Here is an 18,531-nt window from a genome sequence, read left to right as displayed (position 1 = left end):
AATAAAAATCTTTTTAAGAAAGGCTGAATGGAGATAGCCTGGAGTTCAAGAATTGACAGGGTTATGGGTTATTTGCAAAAGACAGCAGAAAACAAGTTCTCTAGAAATAAGTTATAGAAAAATCCTCCCTTAACACACAGAACCCCTAATGTAAATGTTCTTCCCACTGTCAAAATGGCACCCAAGACTGCACCCTAGAAACAAATTCAAACAAGTCTTACTTGGTGGTTAACAGGGTAGGAGTAAAACGAACAGGTTCCTATTAGTGTCTTCTTGGCTGAGACAGTGAAATAGCAGTCATGCCAAGACTCCTTAAGGGACGATGTCATAGTGGTGGCAGCTGTTGACATTCTTCTTTGCCACATGTCACTGTCCACAGCAAATCTTTTTACCACTACTGATGTCGTGTTGCACCACTCACTCTGTACATGACAGTTCTGAGTTGCAGAGCTCAGCAGGACAGACTTCACAGTTCAACGTATTGGGAACAGACCTTTCCACAGGAGTGAATCATTGCCAAGCAGAAAGTTCAGTGGGTGGGTCTCCAAGGAGTAGCATGGACAGAGGTAAAGCATATCCCCTACCTTGTACATGAGTTTTACTCAAGAAGGTTTTTTGGAATGTGTTTTTCTAAGGAAAAAAATTCTGTATGATGAAGTTAAAATCTTTCTAAGGGCTTGAATTCTGATTCCCTCGGGATTTTGGATGCCAGCTATAAGCAATGATCCTACCTAGGACTTATTGGTTTATTCTCACAAAACCTTGAATCCCTGGGAACCGTGAGTAGGGCAGAAAATACCCTGACGAGTACACAAAGCTTATCCTTGTGAGCTCAAGGAACCCCAAATGGAACCAAATGACTGGAGGCTTCAATCAATCTCATCAAAAAAAGAAAGTTATTCAAGCACAGAGTTAATTTTAATTCTGACTGGTTATCAATCCTTGACCTTCTACTCTCTCTACTGCAGGTATCACCTAGTATTTATCCATGACAGCATCCTATGAAATCATCTACTTTTTGACTATCAAAGGACGATCTGTTTTCTAAGTCTATGCTCCTTTTGGGGAAAGTATTCACCTCTTATTTCCTCAGTCCATTTACAGAGTCTTTTGAGTAGCATAAAACATTCTTCTTTTTTTTTCTAAAAACCTATGTAATAAGCAACCTTCTTATTCTCCCATCAGTATGTATTTTTCCTCCTATACCGTGGGCATCTTGTCTTCCAATTTTCTTTTCTGTGATAATATGAAGGAAATGTACAAACTTTTCTTTTTGGTTAAGTCACTGTAATTTTGGAATAATTAACTCACACTATATAGATGTTCCACATATTTGATAGATAGGTAAAAATGAGCTTATGCTAAATATTTATCTCTGCAGAGCTAAATATTTAACTATCCTTCTTCCTTTCATCCATGTTTGGCCCAATCTTTATCCAACAAAGAGCCAGTGTTAAGGTAAGGGGGTTTCATCCAATAGAAATTCACCTGCACATGTTCTGTATGAGCAACCAACTCATTTCCTCTTCAAATTATAATCTATTATGTCATTTTGATGAGCATACAGATCTCAAAGAGGTCTGAAAGAAATCAACCAATGCACGAGTTAACAATTAGATCCTGATTTGTAACCTTTATATTTAAGTAATCACTTCTAAGTTAAAACTTCATGTCAGCCTTTCCCTTTAACTATTTATCCTGTGTTTATTCAGAGTGTGAGTCCAAATTCTCACTACTTGCCTTGTATAGCTTGCATAGTATTGTTTCATATGCACAGGTGAGGGGAGAAGGAAAGTGAAAGTGAGAAGAGATGACAGCAACTTATCATCAAAGCATGAGAAAAGCTAGCTACTCGGCTAAATAAAAAATAACACATTTAGTGATTTGTAATATAAGAATAAAGTGAACTCACTAGGTCTCAGGAGGTCTGCAATATGATCTTTGCAAAAGGTAGCTTGCCAATTTAATTGAGGTAGGAGTTATTTAATTTTTTTTACAGGTATAGTTTTCAATAAAACTACATATGCCTATAATACTGCAATGGCAGATGTGTCTCGATTATTAGAGGTGGACTCAGGGGAATATATACAATGGATCTTGAAATCCGTAAGCAGCTGTTGGGGGGGTGCTGAAATGATAGGGGAGGGCATTGCACCGCACACACATGTTCTTTAAGTGCAGCAATGTTTTGTTATTTTACTGCAGAGATGAAATTTAATAACTTACTGTATACAATACCAATAAAACTGGAAAGATTCAGTGTCCTGCTGTTCATTATGGTGGTACAAATGAGCTAGGATTATGCTGCATGCATGTACAGTCAAAGCTCAATATATAGAGACCCCCACATGTAGCCTCTGGAGGATGGTCAGTGCCTGAACACCGCCATGATGCTTCTCCTTGTTTCTTATGATTGAAAGCCTGCTGTCCAATGGACATAAACATGGCTTGGAGGTGGGTTGAAAACAAGACATGCTATGTATTTTTTTAAATCACAGAAATTCACTCAAAGCTGTCTTTGAAGAAGACAGGCAAATGGAAATGAGGGATATGTAAGTTTCATTAAGTAGCATAGAATATAACAATGATAATATATACTATTCAATGAGATTTGGTGAAGGGCCAGGCTAAAGTCAAGATCCCCCGAAATGTGTCTTCGTCCTTTATTAAGTACAAGAAAAGTCTGACACAAATAAGTGCAAAGCCCTGAAAAAGGCAACATTTGCATGTCAGAAATACTAAAGCAAACACAACTAAGCAGCCCTGCCTGTTCGGGTTCTATCCTCCCATGATCTACCTGTTAGATAATCCTAACTGAACATCAAAGGGCCATGTTTTAGGAAGTTCCCTTCAGTGCATCTGTGAATGAAAGCACATGCAAATAAATCCACATACACATCCAAAGCAAACACAAATGTTATCAAAAAATGGGTGCATGAATTTTAAGCAGGTTTCCATGATCAGGTACAGCAGCAGTCTCAATAATATCTGTTCTTTTCTCCTGAAGTATTTACCTTAGGGGGAAAAAAAGTCCTTTTATTTCAGATGGGGGGAGTCACATAGTTTATTGGTACCTTCCAGTGTTACCAAATAATTTTGGGTTTCAGTTTTAAGAATTTCAGTAAAGATTGCATACATGATGGAATAATATTAAGCCTTACTACGTTATCAAACAAAGGAAAAATATTACCATCCCTTCATTTTGGAAAATTATCCTAATGCTGAACTGTGAGTACTTGGGCCTTCTTAGCAAAAGAAGCTATAGGGCCATCCTGATTTCAACACTGTGCACAGGTATAGGTCAGTTGAGACTTTATCAGGTTCCCCTAAGACTTGAATCAATGATCCATTTAGCCATTAACTGATTTTTCTCTTTCTCTATGCATAACAAAAATGATGAATTATAGTCCCAGTTTTAATGGTTAGTAAAAACTCTATAATGCTCTTCATAAGAAAAGAGAAATTAATCCCAAAATCCTGGTGAAATTTCAATTTAGATATGAGAAGTCCATTTTGTTAGGGTCTGATAAATCGTCTCAAATCAAGTTCAATGACTTATGCATTAGTTGTCCTGAACTGTTATAAAAAAACCTGCCTCTGCTTTTAAACACATATTCTGTCATTTCATGTTTTTTACAAATGCCATAATCAAAAAATTATTGGGCCATCTTTAAGAACCTGCTAAAGGTATTGTTTCAGAATCTTGCTGTACACAGTTCCTGTGTTTTAGGAATAGTAACTCGATTCATCTATGATGAATCGAAATGTGTGTAATAAACCATATTCTGCCGGCACTGCACAAAAACTCAAGGCCAAAATAAAACCTATACATTTTAAAGAAAGTGTTCCTGCTGTCGCTAAAATGTGAATTGGCATATTTTCCCCCAGCCTTTTCACAGGAAATTCTCATTGGTTTTGATGAAACTGCACATGCCATGTCTGAGGATGTCACTGAATAGATTACTCATACAGTCTATTTTTTTAAGGCAAGACAGTTAGGGACAGTGTAGGCTGGCCTTGTCTGTATGATCCCCCAGCTGCGTCCAGAGTTCAAGCCAACCACAAGCAAACCTGAGTGATGCTATACTGCCCTAAGTACAGCATTCAGTCCAGACTCTCCTGAGTCCCTGACCTACGGAAAGCAGTTTTCTAGATGGGATTTAATATAGATCTAGAAGCCGAGATGCCTCATCATGGGGCTGGGATAGCAATGAATCCAATTTGGAAGAGAACTGGCTTTGAAACCAGAAATTGTAAAGTTCAAAGCCTGGCTCTGAAATTTATTCCAAGTGTGGTCTGGGGTCTGTTCATCTCACTCTTTGAGCATCATTGTTTAAAAAATTATGAAGTGAGGATAATTAAGAATCACCTCAGAGGCTTACACTGGCACCTAATATTAGTTTCTCAGCTTTCCTTTAGACTAAGCCTAAATTACCTTTTAGAAATTCCTCACTTTGACATTCACTCATCAATCACTCCTGAATTTGGGACAAGGATTACTTCCAATTTCTCCCTGATTCTGGATAGAGCAGCTTTGCAGAGAATCACAGCAACCCACCACAGTGAGTTGGTCAGCCACAGAGGGTCAACTTTGTGAGGCGTTCAACAGCAATTACTGGTGTACAGAAAGACAGTAAGAGAATTTGGAGAAATGCTGGGACTCATTAAGATTAAAACTAATAGTTAGGGACACAGAGATTGTCACAGGCTCCAAATTTCAGCAGAAGAATACTGGAGTTCAGTTTGCAAGGAAGCATACCTAGGATTACCTCACAACTCCTGCTGCTAAAGCTTTGCTGACCATCAGTCCGAGCCTTAACTATTTCTCTTATCAACACACCTAAGAGATTAGAAGAATGCTTTGAGGCTGCCAGCAGCCCACAGGTAAGGAACGTATTAAATACATGTTTAACATTATACTAGCACATGTATGGAGCACTGAAACTGGCAGTGTTAAAACAAACAATGAAAGAGTCACCAGTTTGAAATCCACTGATTCAGGCAAGGATCATCAATGGGCTGTTGGAAGGTGTCAGTGTAAAGACTACCTGCCAATTTTACAGCAAGAATGGTCTCTTTACAAAGAAGCAATCTTGAGGGTTGTCACTTTTACGAAGGGTCCAGTTAACATCACCACTGGCCCACAACATCCTGAAGGGATGCAATGCGAAGCACTGTATATCACCCACGAGCTCCTTCATCCAAAAATGTTTACCTGAATCTGAGTAAACATTTAGACCTAATTTTCAATTTTTAGGCAAAACCAGAAATAAGCAAATTAAGCAGCATCACAAAGAAGGAAGCTAACAGTTCTAAAAAGGAGGACATTTATAAGGCAACTGGCCTGGTATATTTAAGTAGCTATTATTACAGAACAACAAAAAGCACCCAAACTTAAAAAGAGGAAGTCTGCTCTAGTTTAAAAGAAATTATAAAGAGACATAGAAACCAAACGCTACGCATAATGCAATGCTTGGTGGGGGCGGTCATTTTCATGGAGACAAATGAACCATCTGAATTTGAATCAAGATTAGGAGATTATTGCTAATTTCTTTAGGGGTGATAATAGTATTTTAGTTAAATAAGCCAGTGTCTTTTTTTCTTTTTTTCAGGGGAGAGCACGAACGCAGTCCCCCACTACCACAAATTATGCAGTCAGGTTTCCCACATTTGGGGAAATCACAGGGGTCAGCACACCTGGAGTGCAATGGATAAGCCTCGCCCTGGGAAAACCACCTTCGTGATCATGGTATCTCCCCTGCCAGGTAAGAATGCCAGTGTCTTTTATTTAAGAGATACATGCTAAAAAATCTAGGCTTAAAATCTTAGACCAAACACTTAAAAATGTTCTCTGAAAAAAAAATGTATATATATATTCTTATATGAACCCAAAGCAAATATAACAAACATTAACAACTATTTCATACACATGACACATATATGGCATTTCATTTTATTAGCTTTTCAACTTCTCTGGGTCTTGAAATGTTTCACTAAGATTAAAATTAAAAATTAAAAAAAATGCATGCAGTCCCACCTATTCAGTACGGTGAGGCAAGAGGCTCAATTTAGCCCAGGAGGTCAGCCTGGCCAGTGGAATGAGACCTTGTCTCTAAATAAATACATACACACATACATAAATAGACTTAAAAAGAGGAATGGAGCTTGATTTTCCCCTTTTAACATCCAGGAAGTTGCTGGTGGGGTCCAAAGGAGGGTGTGGAAGGCTCCCCTTTTTTTGTCCTTAGCACTTAACACACCAAGAGATGGCCCCTACATATTTGTTAATCAATGCAATGAAAGAATGGATCCACTCTTCTCTTGGTAAGTACTGGGTGGCTTTTGAGAGAGGGGTACATTCATAGCAAGTCCCCAAGAGGAATGAGTTGCTAACAGAAAAACACTACTCAGGAGCAGAGACAAGATGACATAACACACAACAAACCCAGACCCTGTGATGTCTAAACCACCATGACTGCAAATGTCCTGTCCCACTATTCACAGTGGACAATTCCAAAGAGTGGATCAAGACTCTGACCTTTGGTTCCGATAACATGCCCAACAGAAACACAGAGCACCTACAATTCACTTATTCACACTTGCCACATGCATAGGTCTAGGACAATGAAGTTGCCAGGTGAATATTTAGCTCAGAGAAAGCTGGAATGAGTGTCTCTCCACAGTGTGACCTCCGTGCTTCCAGCATCTATACAGCAAAGACTTCCGAAGAGCTTTCTTTAAATACTACTTCTCAATTTTTGTAGACGTTTTTATTAAGAAAAAAAAAAAAAGTCCCACTATATGATTCATGTACATTGCTATTCAAGCTTTATCCCTTCTAAATGTTTTCCAAAAGTGATGCTAGGGAAATAAACATCAGGTCATCGCAATTCTTGCCTACTAAGCACATGGCACATGGAGCAAAATAAAGCAGACATGGCCTTGCCCGCCAAGGACTTACGGAATTCTAGGAGAAGCTAGCATTCAATAAACACAGAAATAATGGCAAATCTGCAAAAGCACTATAAAGGGAGGGTGGTGTCCCAGGGCAGTACACAGCAAAGGCACTGCATGGGAGAGGTTCCCGAGAAGAATATATGGGACCTGGATTGAACTGTTAACCCTAGGAACAACGTTCAGTCATAATATCAAACTAAAAGCAGTATGTCGATGTATATATTTCTGCTTACACAAGATATAAATAGCCATTTTCAGAACGAACCAAAGGATTTGTGCCCTTCTTAAGGAAAACCCAAAAACCAAAGTTTTAGAATTAAGTCACTTGTAGTATCTTTTGCATCAGAATAATTAAAAGAAAAAAATCAATAATGTATAATTCATTTCAGAATCAACCACGTTTAATTTCCATAAACCAAAAATAAGTAGGTTGATGAAAAACCTGCGTTCCATGTAGAGAAGACCGTTTCCTTCACAGCTTGAAAGTTTCTGAAATTTAACAACAGTACCCTAGATTGGGCCTAATTTTTCAATTCCATGGTTCAGTTTTAAGATCTGATCATCAAATAACTTTATCAGCATAGTCTTATTTGGTGACTTGCTGAGAAAGAAAATAAATTTGGATGAAGGTAGTGCTTGGTCTTCACTTGAGAAAAGACAAGAGCTGGGACACTCAGTAGAGCGTTCTGTATACAGATTTAAAGGCACCTTACTGATTTTCAAACAAACCATAAATTCCGCTGCCATTTAAGCGAAGGTTCAGATACAACATATTTGCAGGACTTAAATAACCTAACTAAGGTAAGAACTCTAAAAGCTTTATCAAGATCAGTAGTAGTGCCAAATTCTCAACACGAGTCATTAAAATAGAACATATTTCTGCAGAACATTCTAGAAAACTATCAAACTTAGCTGCACACCTAGGAGCCGTTTGAAAGACACAGGCCAACTTCTAAGATAATAATTTAACTGTCTCAGCACCCAGCTTTCTTGCTGTCAATATCTCTCCTTCCCTCTTTCCCTCTTTTCCAGGACCCACTAATAAAAGAATCCATGGCTTTGAACTCAGGCTTGTATCCCAGAAAGAAAATGCAAACAACCCCTAGTAATCGATGCTGAATTCCATTCAAGGGGAAAGTTCAGCCCTAGTCATAATCATTTATGTCAACCTCATCTTTCACTCAAAACAGCAGATTTCAGCAAAATCAAAAAGGTTGTGAATCATGAAATATCCTATTTCAAAGCAGGAAAAAGAGGCCAAAAGCAAATGATATATTTTTTCCTTCTGTCATCTGGAATTAGATATTGGTTATTATAGGATTATGACTGGACTATCTTACAAAAAAAGTCTATTGCCACTCGTTTTGATGTATCAGACTTTCCATTATAAATTTTATTTTCTCTGCCAATAAAAGTAGTATGAGGTTGCAATTTGGCAAGAAAGTTTCAAGCCTGGGTGTGATTTCCATATACCAATTAGATTTTAAAAAGTTTTCCCATATTTAGCGTGAACTTTTAAAAAGTCCGTTTGACCACTTTTACTTGCTCATTTTCTATACAATTTTGAAAGTCTCAAAAAGTCACCATGTATATTTCTGATAATTTCACATGGCAATGCATTGATGAAATTATATTACTCCTCATATCTTAATGAAAACAACCTAAGTGATAATAAAGATATACTGCTGGCTTTTCCCTTTCTTCTAAAACAATCATTTTTCACAAGCCATGTCTGTCTCTATTAATATCAGATTCTGAAGAGAAACAAAATGGAAATACATGTATTTATTAACCTGACGATTTTTGAAACAGAATCTATCTTACAGTAACAATTCCTCCAGGACAGATTTACGACCTGTTGCTATTACTACTTTTCCACAGCAAACAAAAAGCCACTGGCACTGGAATAAAGCATGTGGCCAGACAACCCTGCTCAGGCCTCCAAGTCCACAGGGCACATTGTTGCAATAATAATTTTTAACAAGCAGCTTAGAACTCCTGAGGGCATACAGTCTGAAGGTTTTCTGTCCAGCATCTCAATAATGTAGCAAACAGGAGGAAACAAAAGCCCCTCTCCCAGAGTGTCACTCACCTTGTCACACAGTGGGGAATCATTTCAGCTGTGATCTGCTATTTAGACTTGAAGCCCAAGACACCAGGATTTTGCCTTTCTTTTTTGGTTTGTATAGCTGGTGGAGTAGACAGGGATTCAAAGAACAATGCAGCCCAAGAGAAACTGATTTCTGAAAGACACACTATGGTCTGTTCTATTCTCAAATTTCACAGACAGCAGAAATTCACATTGTGGACACTTCTCGTCTTCTGGCCCTAGTTCCCCACGCAGGGAATTTCTAATATATTTCCTTTTTCTTATCCTTAAGTCATCACACTGTGTGTGGATTCTGCTGAGACCATGCTAAGCTCTTGCAAAACTCACAACCATCAAGCAGAAATAAGAATGAAGGAGACTCCACACTCCCAACTACATTCTGAAGCTTTTTAAGATAGCAGATGCAGTCAGAGCCCCATATACAAAAGAATTCTCCTGCACAGGAACGACTCAAGAGGAGCCTCCCAAGGCCCAAATATTCAACCATCACATGCCAGCCAGCCACCTCCAGTCCCCCCACTGCCCCTCTCCGCTTCTCACCTTGTGTTTGCAAAAAAAAAAAAAAAAAAAAAAAATTAAGTTCACTTTCCCCCCGAGAGAAGGATTGCCCACAAACGGAGGGAGGAGGGTCTGTGTACTGCACGCACAGGCAGACTCACACGGTCTGGATGATGCTTTCACAAGTTAAGGGGCCTCACGCTTACTCAGCAGAGGAAATCTTTGTGTCTGTGAGGAATCACGCCAATTCCTATTAGTAAGAAAGGATACAGGGGCGAGGAAGCCTATTCTCTCAATGACCAGCAAGAGGGGCCCAGCAAAAACAGAGACCTCTGCCATGACCATCTGCGCAAAGGAAGGATGTAGTCAACTTTCTTCTCCCCCAAACCCCAGTGACCTCCGCCTTGACCCTCAGAAACCAGAGCCACAGGAACCAGCTCTCGGCTCTCCAGCAGGAATTGAGAGCTTTACACCAGAGACCCAGCACCGGCAGGCTCGTCGCTAGGCTATCTGCCCCGAACATGTGCACTCACATTCCAAAGATGCTTCCGTTCTGCTGGAATGGCTGTAAATTTCTTTCCTGCAGAATTCTTTCCAAACAAACTGCCATGAACTGCACTCCGGCAGGAGTTCCGAACCAAGTACTGTTCACCTCATCGCAACAAATCTTTTAGGTGCCGAATGTGACTAAATTGGCAACTGGGCCAAAGTCGTCAACTTTAAAAATGCAAATGTATACAGGGGGGGGAAAAAACTAAGACACCACCCCACCAGAATTCCACCTTTCATGATAGATGGCGGAACCACGCTCTGGTTCGTTAAGAGAGTGCATGTGTGCTTACATTTTTCAGGCATGTATTAAACAGGTAATTTTTTTTTTTTTAAATCTCCAATGGATTTTTCCCCCCATATCATTAAAGAAACTGGGAGGGTGATAGAGTTCAAAAGAGTAAGCATCCCTTTTCCAGCATAAAAACAATGCATGCACATGTACTATTCCTAAACAGCTTTGTATATTAAAGGATCTTATTAAATCTTATCAAGTTTTCCAAAGTAAGAGACCAGTGTTCTCCTAAAAAGAAAGTACAATTTTAAAGAAATGGTTTAAATACATGATTAATACTGAGATGGAAATAAAAAAGAAAAGTCTATAAAATTTCGATTGCCTTGAAATAAAGCTTTTACTTTTGCCTATGAGTAGTATTTTTAGAGAAATAGGTTCTCTCTTCCGAGCGTTAAAAGTACACAAATGCAGAGTGCACAGAGGCACAAACACACATGCTATACCTTTGTATTACACTGGCATTTTATTATTTAATTAAAGTACTCTTATTTTTCTAGCTCACGCATGCCTCCCTTGAGACGCTTTGCTGTTAGCCTGCTGGCCTTGACTTCCAGCCAAGAACAATTCAGAAACAAAAAGGGACAACAAATCATATTTTCACAGACATTTTTATCCCTCAATACCACCCTGTTTTCACACAACATCGTACAGCCCCTATGAAAACTGCAATTTAGGGCAACAGCCACCCGAACCCAGGGTCTGACACATGATTCCACATAGCATTTCCTGTGTAAGAAATTCTTAACTTCTTAATTGCAAATAAACTCTTTTGATAGACCCACTATCACCGACGTTGCTGGTTTGCAAACAGTGCCACTGGTACCGGATAATGGAGTAAAAAATAAAAACAAGCCAGTGGATGAAGTTCTGATCCGGCAGAGACCTAAAGATGAGCAGTTTATTAGTTTTCATCTCTGAATTATTTTGTTACTTGAAGACAGTCATCAGCAGCCCCTCTCCGGGCATTTTAGAATCACGGTGGAAAATGCAAAATGGAATTTGCAAAACACGCTCATCTCCCAGGTTCAGCTTCTCCCTTCTTCCCCAACCAAGAGTTGCACTTACCTGGTGACAACCCTGTAAGTTTGATTCTCTCCCATAAGATGAGTATGAGCCCCTTTCTGTTTTACCTGCCAAGAGAAACAACAAAACAGTATAAATCGGGCTTTTCCTTTAAAAACCTCTCCTGCAGGTAACAGGCACCTACTTCTCTCCCGATGTTTACATACGTAAAGTAGGCACTACTTGCAATGTATGCAAGCAAGAGAGGGGTGACACTTCCTCACTCTGGCGATGATAAACTGGAAGAAAATATCCTTCATTCCTATTCTTAGCCAAACTGCTCCACACTTTCAGAAACTGTCATTCCAATGGTCTCCACTTTCTCTAACAAACAAATTGTCATTCCTTATTTTCACTTTCTTTCTCTCTCCCCAAATTTAAACAATTTCATTTTTATTTACACAGAAGGCAAATTATCTATGTAATGACCCCAGCCTAGTAATTCCCATTGATTATATTGACACTTAATGGGGAGGCCAGAGCTAATCAATCACAGGCTCTCCAGATGGTGAATTTAGCAAAGAAACTATTCAAAATTCTGAGTCTCTCTCTCCCTCTCTCTTTTTTAACAAAACCCCCTTTCCCAGGAGTAAATCTCATCATGATCAAGATGATGACTGGGTTTCCGTTTGGGAGAAAGGGGTTTTGGAAAATCACCCACTCTGAACCCAAGTTCAGATTCCACCAATATACCCAGAAGACCCAGGAGTCAAACATGAATGTCATATTCCAATTCCAACAACTGAACATTCATCTGTACACTGCTCTACAGACATGTATAGAACCTCTCATGCTATTTAGCTACATCTCTGGATAAAACCAAGACTGCTTATTTGTTTCTTTATAAAGTTTGTTTAGCCTTAATAATCATCAAGAAAGATAATGAAATCACATTACAAGAGATCTAAGCTATAGAGTCCAGCTGGTGGCGTATAAAGAGCTGGCACAGAAAACTGCCCATACCAGGAGATAGATGACAAGGAGCTAATGAGGTGGTCAAGGGCTCAGGACCTCACCCAAGGTGAAGGACAGGTCTTTCTAAGACGAGAGCTGTAAGGTGTGTTGTACCTCGTACACAGGGCCATAGTATTATTTTTTCCAATGGGAAAATTCAAAACTTGTATTTTGAGGGGCTCGATCAATATCCTTTTAAGGTTTATAACCCCTAGTTTCCCTTCTCTCCCCCAGTCAACACAGATGCTAAAAGTAGTAGTAGTCTTTTTCTCATATAGTTCAGCAGCATGGTTATCAGAGTATGTTTTCTTGACAGCACACACAATGAATGTATCTGAGAAAATTTCTCTCTTCAAAAGCATGCTCTGTATGTAAGTCACCTATCACATGGAAGGTGATTTTTCAAAGAAAGCCAAACTGAGTCCTAATATTACCCTCTTCTCCTCACTACTAACTTTTCTGCTGATTTTAATGAATCTCAAACTTGGGAAAACAACGCCTCATTTCTGGCATAGTGTTCAGTTGAAAGTACAGAATCAATATTCATATCAGTTTCAATTCCAGTGAAACAAGACTCCATTGCCCAGAACGTGGGTTTTGGGAGATCTAAGAGGAACTTGCTTTGTATTTGACTGTATATTGAAGGACAAGTGAGTCTACCTGTGTCCACAGTGCAAATGGTCATAAACACATTCTAACTCTTTCATGAGAGACAAGTTTCAGCTAGTCATACCCTTTAGCTGCTCTTTATAAATATAACGAACAGAAAAGGCTCGACCTTTGTGAGCTATAGCAAACAAGGCATGTCCTTCTTTAAGCTCTTGCGTCTGAAAACTCTTAGTACAACTATGATGTACTTCACTTTGATATAATATTCACTGTTCAATCACTACACAAGCAGACAGACAAGCAGTCAGAAAGACAGAAGAATAAAACAGAATTTGCTTTTACTTTACAGGTTACTTATTGGGTAATTTCCAAATACTGAATTGTAAAATATAGCTTGAGGAAGAAAGGCTACAATTTTTTTTCTAGAGAAGGAATTATTGGAAGTGATCCCCAATAAAATTTTAGCACCCAAGATTATTTCCCAAACTCAATTCCAACACATAGAACTAAAGAGAAGACTTTTCCTACTAGGACTTGTCTTGCTTCATATTTGTAAACAGGGGTTATGCTTTCTGTTATTTTAAAGCCAGAAGATCAATGTAAATAGCAAGGATTTGCGAGAGAGATAGAGAAAAAGAGAGAGAGAGAGAGAGAGAGGGAGAAAGGAAAGGAAGGGAAGGGAAGACAATAGGTGGGAGAGAAAGGAAGGAGAGGAAGAACAGACTAGAAAGAGCAAGTGTGTAGGAAGGGAGAAGAGGAGGCAGGAGAAAGAAGAATGAGAAGAATATGAATTCACACTGCAGAGTACAGAGTCCACAAAGTATTCCTGGCTACATGGGCCCAGCATCCTTTACTTTCATATCACATACAGACTGCTTAATCTTAATTTTGCTTGTTAAAAAATATTTATCCAGATACAAAAATAAACCCACTGCAAATTACAAGTTGTCAGGGTTAAAAATCTACTCGTGTTTGTGTGGGGGAGGATGAGAGACCAGCCTAGACATGAATCATTCTCAGTAATTTGAGTGTTTCCATGACATCAGCAGGCACCCGTCCAGGACTCTGTCGAAGTCTGCGAGGTACCAAAGAGGCAGCACAGCCAGCAGGAGTCTGGGAGGTGGACTCTTTTTTTTTTAAGGATTATGCTCCTTGTGAAGATTTCATCTGTAGCATCCACTTTTACCATCAAATAGATCGCTCCAAAGATCATGAGTGAACACACTTCATTCTGATAGTGGAAGCCTTTACTTTCTTGTGGCTTTTTGTTCCCAAATTCAACTATAAATCTGCACTCCCAGCCCAAGCCCCTGCGTGGAAGCAAAATAATCAGGGATTGTGGCTAAAGCCCAAGGACCTCCTCAAACATCAGACTTTTATTCCCATCATTTCCTGAAATGCTAAAAAAGCAGCCATCTTAAAATGACACCTCAAGTTTCAGAAAAAAAAAATCTTTTGTGTACATTGTCCATTGAAAATTAGCTATGATCTTGGTGCTGATTTTCTGCTTTAAAATTCACTGGGATATTTGTTTGAGATGATAAAATTTTCAGGAGCTCTGCTGCAATGTTTGAGTAGGACCTTTAAGTAACTATCTGTGTTCATGAACAAAAGCTCCTAATACCTGCGTTTACTCTACATGAGGCATGGATTTTTGTCACTTCTGTACCAACTGGCTGGCAAGGACAACCTCTTTCCTCCTTTCTCCATCCTTCACCCCCTCATCCCCATAACCACAACGGGAGCTTAGAAAAAAAAAGCTCCAGATTCTATTTTTCCAATATTTAAAAGAGATAGCAGCAAAGAACAACCCCGGCGTGCTCACTGTGGAATTTTCGAGACAACCCTACAGTACCAGAGTGCGACAGCCGCTGCGGATATTTTTTGGCACAAAGACAATGGTGGCAGTGCCAAGCCCCATGGCTGAAACTACTCAAAAGAGGCATAAGGGGGGCATTAATCGCGCAAGTCTTTTACTGCATAGAGTATCGTGGTCCATATTTTAAAAACGAAAAGTACCCGTTAGTAGCATTTGTCCTGTGCCCATAAACGAGGGGGAGGGGATTCTGAAATCTGTACCAGAAACAAATCTTGTCAGGCGTTTGATTCATTTTATACCTAAAAGGACCAAATGTTAAATTTCGCTGCTGGGGAGGATTTCCATGCACCAGACGAAAGATGTGACCTGATGAAGTACACTGAGGGCTCAATGAAAAAGCCAAAGAGAGGATTTCAGAAGCGAACTCGACATATTGGCTAAACAAGTTTCTACTGCAGAAATGGTGTATACAAGGAACATGTAATACTATGTCACTTTTTTTTAAAATTAGACAAAAAAAAAAAAATGCTGAAAATGAACAGACCGAGCATCCGCCAATCAATCCTCCTGAAGACAAAGGAGATCAACACACAGCCCTTTTCTAGAACAAGTCGGCGTCTACAGGGAGCAAACAATTCAGAGAGTCAACATGTGTTTTGTCAAATTGAACCCATCACACTGCTAAAGTCTATATTTAAATCTGATTATTAAAAATGACCCCCAATGACAATGCGGAAAAGATTCGCTTGATATTTCTGTTGTCCCTAAAAATCTAAGCAGAAAACATCAGCAACTTAGATTTTTTTAAAGCCTGTTATTTTTGCTCATCTATTAAATAATCTTTTATCATGCTGTCCCTAGAAGTAGAGGAAAAAAAATTTTTTAGGGGGGTAGAAGGGTTAACAAATGTCTGGGGAAACCAAATTGAGTATTTTTATATTCTCATATTATTTTCCATTTGACTTCCAATTTTTCTTCCAGTGTATATATGGTATCCTGCTGTAGGGGAATTGGAGGAGAATGAAAGTATTACATGATGGAAAAAATGATCTCATAAATCTATTCCATTCACAGGGATGCTTCCTGATAGAATCACCTTTGGTACATTACTGCACCTGGACACACAGGATCGTTCAAAGCCACATGGAAGAGCCAGAGTCAGCCACAGGCAGTTTAGCTATAGAAGATCTCTGAAGAGAAGTGACGACATAAGACAATCCCTCTGGTGGTTGACCGGTAGGGTCATATGACTGGGTCATATTTGAATTTGTAGCCTTTTATTAGCAAAGGCCATGTCCAAAATTATATGTAAATGGTAGGTGTTTTACCTTCCACTAAAGCTGTCACACCTGGGGTAGAACACGGCGTCCTGTGCAAAGTGATCTGATGCTGCAGGACAGCAGCCTCCCTGCCACCTCTCCTTCTGGGAATTGAAGAATGAGCCTTTTGTTCCCCAGACTCAGGCTAGGAACTCATCATAAAATGTTTGTGATAGAATATACTTCTGTCCCCATCCCTAGCCCCAACCCATCTTTGCTGACCTATTGTAATTTCTTTTTTTTTTCCTGTAAAACATTCACAGAAAAGGATGAATTTATTTAACAATAACTACAAGTTTTAGGAATACTGAGAATATCGACGGGTGATTATTTAAGGACCTGTCACCTTTTGCATGGCTGCCTTTTTTTCCCTTGCCCACGTAAGAATGGAGTCCCCATCATGTAGGAGCCCCTACCCAGAGGGCTCTATGTAGACCGCTTTACTCCATCTACACAACCCTAAGAGGGAGGCAACACCAACACCATTTTGCAGATGAGGAAGCTGAGGTCTAGAAATTTGCCCAAGGCCACATAGGTCTAAGTGATGGAGCCAGGGTTAAAACATGGTGGTTTATTCCCAGGGCTGTGCTCTTTGTACTTGTGTTGCTTCCAGTATTTAAACTCTGAGGGGGGGGGGAATGTCTAAGTAAACTAGAGGCCAATCCCAAAGACGCTTAATTCCCAGAGCTCAGAACACTCATGAATTTGATATGAAATTAATGAAAGTGTCTTATAGCCAGTGATAATTTACATTTACATGGTGTTTTACTCCTAAAAGGTCTCTAGGTACTTTATAGCTGTACAAATGATGTACACGGAATCTGGGACATCTCACAATTAAGTGCCACTGTCTCCACATTACTGCAAAGCAAGTAATTAACAAAAACATGGCAGAAAACAGTGTTTCTATACCTTCCCTATGTGAAGACTGAAACTGTAGTAAAATGCACAAAGAAGAATGAATGTAAAAACACGATTATAACAACGGGCAACCCAGCATTGCTAACAAGTGCATTCTACAGAAATGTAATCCCACAACAGACTCCAGAAATCAAATGGGGACTAATTAAAAGGGCTGAGGAAATGTTACAAGCTATCCATAACCATCCCCTAGAAATATGCATTACATCTCTGCATGTTAAAGGCTCTGAGAAGTACTGCAGTAAAGAATATTTAATGTAATATATTTGCTAAATTTATTTGAACATACATACCTATTTCCATCTTTTTCACCTATTAATACAAGTCCTGAGGAGTCTAAGGAACTACTATCACAAAAAAACAGACAAAACACTAAAAGTATCCAGGGATAAGATATGTCTAGAGCCTTCTACCAAATAACTAGTGTTAAGATCAAAATTTTTACTTTCTTTTTAAAGTTAGTCTAAAATCATTTTAACTGTTTATTTGGTGATGTGTCTATTGCCTTATATTCTTTTGGAAATCTGTGGACTGGCAGGTATATCTTCATTGTCCTTACTAGCTGGTCAGCTTTAATTATCCCTGATCCCAGGATGGATGTGAGAGTCTGAGTTTGCAAGAAAGCAGGGGCTGTTGTCATTCTTCCCATGTCTAAAATATCAGAGAAGAGAGCAGGCTTTCTCCTACAGAATCTTTCTATACCAGCACAACTCAGACTTCATCCACAGGCAATTAACTATCCACATTTAAAATAAACTTCATGCTAAAAGAATGACAACTCAATCCCAGCTAATGAACTACTCATCCTACAATCTAGGAATTCCTCTTCTTCTCCTTCTTCCTAAGCTGAGAACAGAAAGAAAAGTGGGAGAAAGGTGATGAAGCCCACAGCTTGTATATAGCAAAGGATAATGGGAAACAGGGGTTTGCCATTTTTTTTGAAAAAGACTAACATTAATCCTCTCTCTTCCACTAATACTTCCTTCAGTCACAAAAATGGGCCACTTAGCAGAGGTATGCAGGTCTGATTCTGTTGGCAACGCTCAGTTCTGGCTGCCTCTCTTCGCTGATTCACTCCACCGCATGTAGGCATTGTGCTGCCTTTCTGTGTGAGCTGAGTGTGCGAGACAACCCCCAAACTCTTCACTCTGGGGACCGCCTCTGGTTTAGGATATATTCCATCCTCCTAAAGCACCTGCATTTGCAAAGCACGATCCAACAAGAAAAGTAATTTACCTTAAGTGATTTGAAGACATGCACTCTAGGATCTCATTCAATGGACATTTTAGTGCCTATTTTTCATAGTTGAAGTCACTGAATTAAGAAGGGGTAATCCACTGATACAGGTGACGCTACACAGACATTGGAGGATGGAGTCAGAACAGAGACTTCCTATTCCAGCACCATAGCCCTTTCCAGCAGGATGCCACCTCTCTGG

The 18,531-nt window shown here is 39.3% G+C and overlaps 1 protein-coding gene and 1 non-coding gene across 19 annotated transcripts in view; both read right to left on the bottom strand.

Annotated features, from left to right (window-relative positions):
- The window catches only part of Tcf4 (transcription factor 4), a 331,562-nt gene that overhangs the window by 154,747 nt on the left and 158,284 nt on the right, over window positions 1-18,531 (bottom strand). For 16 of the 18 annotated variants that reach the window (XM_074069759.1, XM_074069764.1, XM_074069758.1 and 13 more), the window contains one exon: window positions 11,475-11,539. In XM_074069759.1, the coding sequence (XP_073925860.1) occupies window positions 11,475-11,539 (65 nt within the window). Of the gene's footprint in view, window positions 1-9,049; window positions 9,451-10,098; window positions 10,684-11,474; window positions 11,540-18,531 lie in introns of those variants that run through there. The other 2 variants (XM_074069775.1, XM_074069776.1) reach the window with 2 other exon arrangements.
- LOC141422727 (U1 spliceosomal RNA) lies at window positions 5,610-5,773 on the bottom strand. The gene has a single exon (XR_012447474.1). It is a non-coding gene; the product is annotated as a U1 spliceosomal RNA (small nuclear RNA).

This window comes from Castor canadensis, chromosome 4 (assembly GCF_047511655.1).
Source record: "Castor canadensis chromosome 4, mCasCan1.hap1v2, whole genome shotgun sequence".
NCBI lineage: Eukaryota > Metazoa > Chordata > Mammalia > Rodentia > Castoridae > Castor > Castor canadensis.
The sequence above is the reverse complement of the archived record's forward strand: the minus strand, read 5'-3'. Positions and strand labels throughout refer to the sequence as shown.